General features: G+C 43.6%; 1 protein-coding gene across 1 annotated transcript; it reads right to left on the reverse strand.

Annotated features, from left to right (window-relative positions):
• Positions 1-2,939: 2,939 nt before the first annotated feature.
• On the reverse strand, positions 2,940-5,075 carry LOC146759715 (myosin-binding protein C, cardiac-type-like). The gene is made up of 2 exons (XM_085509855.1): positions 4,829-5,075; positions 2,940-3,187 (listed from the first exon to the last, which is right to left on the reverse strand). The coding sequence occupies exons 1-2, from the start codon at positions 4,986-4,988 to the stop codon at positions 2,940-2,942; spliced, it is 408 nt and encodes a 135-aa protein (XP_085365981.1). The 5' UTR covers positions 4,989-5,075.
• Positions 5,076-6,137: the final 1,062 nt, after the last annotated feature.

Here is a 6,137-nt window from a genome sequence, read left to right on the forward strand (position 1 = left end):
CCCTTCTCTTTTTTTCTTCTCATGTCTCTCTACATTTCCAGTAAATCAGAAGGGAACGGCCCTCTAGAACAGGTTGCCCAAGGAGACTGTGGATGCTCCATCCCTGCAGGCATTCAAGGCCAGGCTGGATGTGGTTCTGGGCAGCCTGGGCTGCTGCTTGGCAACCCTGCACATAGGAAGAAGGGGGTTGGAACTGGATGAGCACTGTGGGCCTTTGCAACCCAGGCCATTTATGAGTCTGATTAGTGGCATTTTCCACCTAATTGTGTCATTCAAATTTTGTAACCAGTTCCCTTCCAGCACCTCCCCTTTTCTCACTCTTTGCATGCCTGGTGTTCTCTTGCACTGTAACCCTGCAGACACCAGCTGACTACAAGAGGTGCACAAGTTACCCTCCTTGCCTATGGTTTGTTGCAGTAATTCATTCCTGGATGGAAAAGCACATGTAGAAAAGTGTAGCTATGACAATAGATGACAAAGAAAGTCCTAAAGCCAAAGTGTTTTGCACCAGAGAGGCTGTCAGTTGATCGTCCAAATGCAAGACACACCAAATGAAGCATTCCTTTATCTCTGGGATTCCAAGCATTTTCTCACCTCTGACTCTCACTTGGAATGTTGCTTTGTCATCTTTTGTTTCACAGCTGTAGCTCCCTTGGTCTTTCAGGGTCACATATTTGACCATGAGCTTGAGGTGCGTCCCCAGGGAGATGATGGTTGTCCTCTGGTCCTGCTTCACCTCTGTTTGATCTTTCTTCCATACGACAGCTCCGCTTGCAGCTGACACCTCATACACCAGCTCCAGGCCTTCAGAAGGACTGACTGATATTTCTGGAGTTGTTTTGGGCTTGTTGACAAAATTAATGGCTTCATCTGAAGAAAAAAAGAGAAAGTGGTTTACATCCTGACTCAGGCTTATTCAGCACAGCATTAAGATACAGTTAGAACTGATTGTAATGTCTCTGCTCATTACATTTGGGTGATCGAGTTTCACCTCTGGAGGTACACATACAAATGCCTGTTTGATTCTCCTGTGTAAGGAAAGAGTAAGTTCTATGCAGACAGTTCTTATTTCTTTTAATCAATTCTGTATTCTGCACATGTTCTTCTGAAGCTAAAATGAAGGCAGCTAAGTAACGTGTTTGTAAAACATGAACAAACCTATTCAACACCTTGTCTCTAAGCTAACAAGCAGCGTTTGATGAGCACATCAGTATTTCATGCCCTTCATTCCATCCAGACAGAACCTGCCTGAGGAGCAAGCTGATGGCTGTCAGCTACAGGCAGACCTAGCTTAGTATTGCAGTTCTTAGAGCAACAACTGTTGCTTTCAGTCACTGAATATAACAAGGCCAATTGCTATGCCAGGCACATTTATGGCATCAGTGAACAAATAATGCCTTAAAAATTGTAATAGACAGGAGACATCTATTCTTTTAAAACTAGGTGACCAAAGAACAACAGTCCCTCTAGAGTCAAGCTGTTAAGAACTAATAGCACCAACCAATATCACATACATAGATTACTTCCCTGCCCTAAGACCATCTTGTGACCATTTGGTGCTCCTAATTAAGCCCTCTTGATGGCATTTTGTCTGAGCCATGTGACATTTTGTGATAGGAGTTACTGCTACTGTTCCCTTAACCCTACACCAAAGTAGGAGGTATCCATTCTCAGGGAATCATGCAGGCTTCCTCTGTATTTGATGCTCAGAGACAGTCCCAGAACTTTTTAAATCTTAGCTTAGCTCTCATCCAATAATGTTCATCAAACAGTGCAATTTGTCCTTTGGGGATGCCTTTGTTCTGCATCAACCAGTTCCAAAGGAGTCTTCTTGGCTTGTTTTAGATCAGTTTTTCAACAGATAAAGCCAGGGTCTTTGAATTACAAAGTGAAATTGCAGAATGCATGATTCTCAACCAAACAGAACAGGAGGTGGGATGCAGGGTGAATACCTGAGCCAACACCACCTGCAAGAATCCTTCAATATCTTAGGAATCTCTAGCCATTCCAAATCCAGTGTTGTGCTTGATCTATCATCTCTGCTGAGTTTTTAGCTAAGCTGATGGTGAGCATCACGGTGGTGATGGGTGAGCAGTCAGACTAGAGGGTCTTAATCAACCTTAAGGATCCTGTGATCAGAGGAACGTGAATGTGCTGTTAAAGGTCACAAGCGCTGCACTGCAGCATGAGCATACACAGCGAAAGGCTTTCAGTAGAGCTTCAGTTCATAAATGAGGACTGGGTTATGGAAAATAGGCTCAAGATAGAAACCAGAAAACAGATCTTAACGCCAGGTTCTGTGAATGCAGCCAGCTGAATTTCACAGATATTGAATTTCAATGACAATTTCTTGTGTTATTTTACCCTCCAGCTCCACCCTGAACAGGAACATGTCAGTGACAAGCATTACTCCTCCAGGCTTGACCTGACAGTGCTTTACTTGTACTATGAGCTAATGGCTGTGCTTACAGCACCTCAGGGAGACACCTCAGAGATCACAACATCCTTCGGGTACAGCAGGAGACACTGAACTCTCCAAATATGGGGTTTAATTTGTCCAAAGAGGATACAGGATTCCAATGATAAGAACTTAGGATCATTTCAGTCAGTGGTTTAAAGATGATGTAAGCGCTGAGGCAATTCATGAACTAGAAGAATGAAGCCCAGATGTGAGGGCTCAAGTCATGACTCCAGCGTCAGTTGGAGCTAAGGCTGTCCTGAATTCATCACAACAAAGTTACATTATTTGCTCATCCTGTGGATTTGCATAGGGACAACAGTAAGGTCAGAATTGCTTCAATAGAGCTATGCAATCTTTGTCCTAAATACTGGAAACCCACAGGGCTGGACAAATAAAATGAATTAAGTCTGAAGTGCTTTACATGGATTGTGATCCCATGTTTGCCTCACAAACTTACCTGAGACTTTCCAATCAAAAATCAGAGTGTCATCTCCAGTTTTGCAAATGTTCCCTCGTCTTCTTTCGTTACAGCTGAAGCCACAAACTTATGCAGTTTCCCTTTATCTTCCATTGTGAATTTCTTACTGGTCGTGATTTCTTTGCCATTTTTGTACCACTTCACCATGACATTGGCTTCAGAGGTCTCAGAAACAAATTCAGCTTGTTTTCCAGCAACGGCCCTGATTACTCCTCCAGTTGTCTCTTTGATTACGAAGTTTGCCAGTGCTGAAACAAAATATGAAGACAAAAAATACATATGATGGTAAAGAACTGCGGGGACATTGGTGACCATGAGGCATTCATTTATCATAAGATCAAACGTGCACGTTTAATCCTAGTTCTAATTGCTAGATTCTAATTCAGAAGCTGGCAAATTGGCAGCTTTTATAAACCACGTACCAGATTACCTTATCTCCACAAGTTGAAGGACATACACTGTACAGGGGACAGAGCCAAAGGAAGAAGCCCAAGGCTTCAAGAAAATGTCTAAAATAGGAAAACTGAGGAAAGAATTGGAACAAGCAAACTAGAAGGAAATCAATGGAGGGGGTATCTATTACTGCACTGTAACCCCCTGGCAAACAAATCGAGCCTAAAAGATAGAGATATCACTTAGGACTGAAAAGAAAAACAGAATTCCTTTATGGAAATTAATTGGAGTGCAAAAGTTAGATGATAAAACTGGCCCCTATTAACACACAGTGGAATAATTGACGTCAAAGATTCAAAATCTCACCACTGTCTTAGCCAAAAGTTTAAGCCTAAGTCCACGGTCCTATTTTACTGAGGGTAATTGAGCTTGTTTTCCAACTTCTTGTTAACATATCATTTCAAAACAGCGCACACAACTGAGTTGGGTCTGTTGAGACAGCGCAGTCAGAGCTGCTAAAATCAAAGTCTGGATTATGCATGCATTTGTTCTGCAGTTCCAAGAACATGCATGTATAATACAAATTCAACAACGTTCTACAGAATGCCTGTATTTAGGAGCTCGAGAGCCAGCTGATGGACACTGGGATGACTGAGATCCTGTCAATACATTTAACTCCATCCTATCATACAGTCAAATTTCATTCATTTTTTCAGGAACTGTCTCTTATCATTGTAGTCCCGTCACCACTGCTGGATGTGAGCCCAGCCACACAAAAGCAGCTGCTGGTTTTCACTGCAGATACTGCAGTAAGGAGAAACAGCCTCCGGACTGGACCAGCTGAGCGTGGCCCTACCAGGATTTGCTCCAAAGGTCTTATTACCAGTAGTGCTTCCTGATGAAATACATGGGGGTCCTCCTTTGATTCCAACCCCAACCCACCCCACCATGCCCCCTTATAACGTCCATCAGGGCCACATCTCGACAGCTCCTGAACACCTCCAGGGATCCCACCACCTCCCTGGGCAGCCTGTGCCAGTTAATTCTGTGGGCAGACCTGCCAGTATGAAATATGCTAACATGACAAAGAGAGAGAAGAAAAGCAAAATTAAGACTAGCTGACAAGCCTTGGCAGGAAGTTCTGCTCTCCATCAATTTAGTCCCTGTGACTCTTCACGGGTCTCTTCTACATTTGGGATCACTGCTACAAAAAGAGCTGTTGACATCATCTCTTGTGGCCACCCTGACAGAACAGCAGGAAGGCTGGGATGCTCTTTTTCCTATCTTTCCCTTCATTTCCTCTATATCTTAGGGACGAATCACAGCACAGAACACAGAAATCAAATGGCTCTACAAAGCAGATTGGCCAGTTCAAGTCAAAACAGCCATTGAAAACACCTCAGATGCTGTCTGACAACAGCTGGACTGTCGGGGAGTCAGGTGAATGCAGTCTGCTGGCCCTGGGCAGGAAGAGGACAGCCCAGACTGTCACATACCTTTCAGTGAAAGCTGATAGAGCATTTTATCCCCCTCACAGATGCACTGATAACTTGCAGCATCATCCATTGAGTCGTTGTGAATTTTCAGGGTGTGTTTCTTCCCCACAATTTGCAGTTCATATTTTTCACTGGCCTTGAGCTCCTTCCCATCCTTCATCCACTCCACAGTAGCACCTGTGTCTGAAAGCTCAGCCTGCAGTTTGGCTTCCTCACACAGCCGAGCGGAGATCTTTTCTACATCTTTGCTCTTCTTGGTAAATCTCACTGCAGCACCTGTCAGGAGCAAAGGCCTCGTTATTTCAATTGATATCAGGCTAACGTGGTCAATGTTTGCTGCAAGATCTCTGAAAAAGTATCACCTTCTGTTCCTGCACTCATCATTGTGTCAGTGCTGAGCAATTCAAGATATTTCATTTGGTCTTCTTGCTGGATTTACTAAGTAAAAATCAACCAAACATCTCCTTCTACTGATTAATAATGCTCTAAACATGCTTCTGCAGAGGTTTCCACCCAATGACAAACAAGTCCTCCCATAATGAATGTTTATTTGTAATATTTTGTCATGCAAAGCTGATTGATAGAGATATTATTGGAATGATTGCTCCCCTACTTCTAAACTATTCCAGTGCAATCAGAAAGGCTGTCTGAACCTGGAGCTGAAAGTACTGCTCTATGGTGATGCAGTGGTAAACCTGCTGACTGAATGCACTGGCCAATAGCTGTGAACTGCAGACATTCATCAGCTGGCATGGGCATGAAGCAATCTGTTTCAGATACCAAGCAGCTGGGTAGATTGGCTTACCCTACACTCAGTGCTATCATGTTTAGGTCATTAGCAGGACTCACGTCAGTCCATGGGATGCAATTTCAGGTATTTGGTACAGTCAGTGAATGCCTGCAGCCCCAGTTCTAATCATCAGATCACAGCAACTATGCTTTGACTGTAAGAGGAAAGGAGAAGGATCAAAGCAAATACCTCTCACTCCCATCTTGCTGCTGACATCAACATTTGGGCAACAAATTTCACTTCTGCTCCATCATCGTTCTTGGTGACGTTCTTTATGATTAGGCTGGGAGTAGTTTGGGTTCTCTTGATGATGCAGGTCTCGCTTTCCTGTAAGACTTTACCACTGAGGTACCAAGTGCTGCAACACATTGTTGTAAGGTCAATAGTAAACATGGCATCCCCTCCAGTTACAGCTTCACCAGTTGTTAGGGGGGATTTCACAGCCAGGACTGGGTCTGAGGAAGAACAACATGTATGTCTTAATGCTCTTTAGATGCAAGTCTGGTATCTCAATTAGAA

The sequence above is a fragment of the Coturnix japonica genome, chromosome 9, assembly GCF_054131305.1.
Source record: "Coturnix japonica strain WE chromosome 9, WE-NBRP24, whole genome shotgun sequence".
Taxonomy (NCBI): Eukaryota; Metazoa; Chordata; class Aves; order Galliformes; family Phasianidae; genus Coturnix; species Coturnix japonica.

What these genes read in the sequence shown, in the direction of transcription:
- LOC146759715 (XM_085509855.1), bottom strand. Translation starts at nt 4,988, where the DNA reads ATGAAGGATGGGAAGGAGCTCAAGGCCAGTGAAAAATATGAACTGCAA. An exon ending in CTATCAGCTTTCACTGAAAG is followed by an intron (nt 3,188 to 4,828) that starts GTATGTGACAGT and finishes ATTTTGTTTCAG; the next exon opens with CACTGGCAAACTTCGTAATC.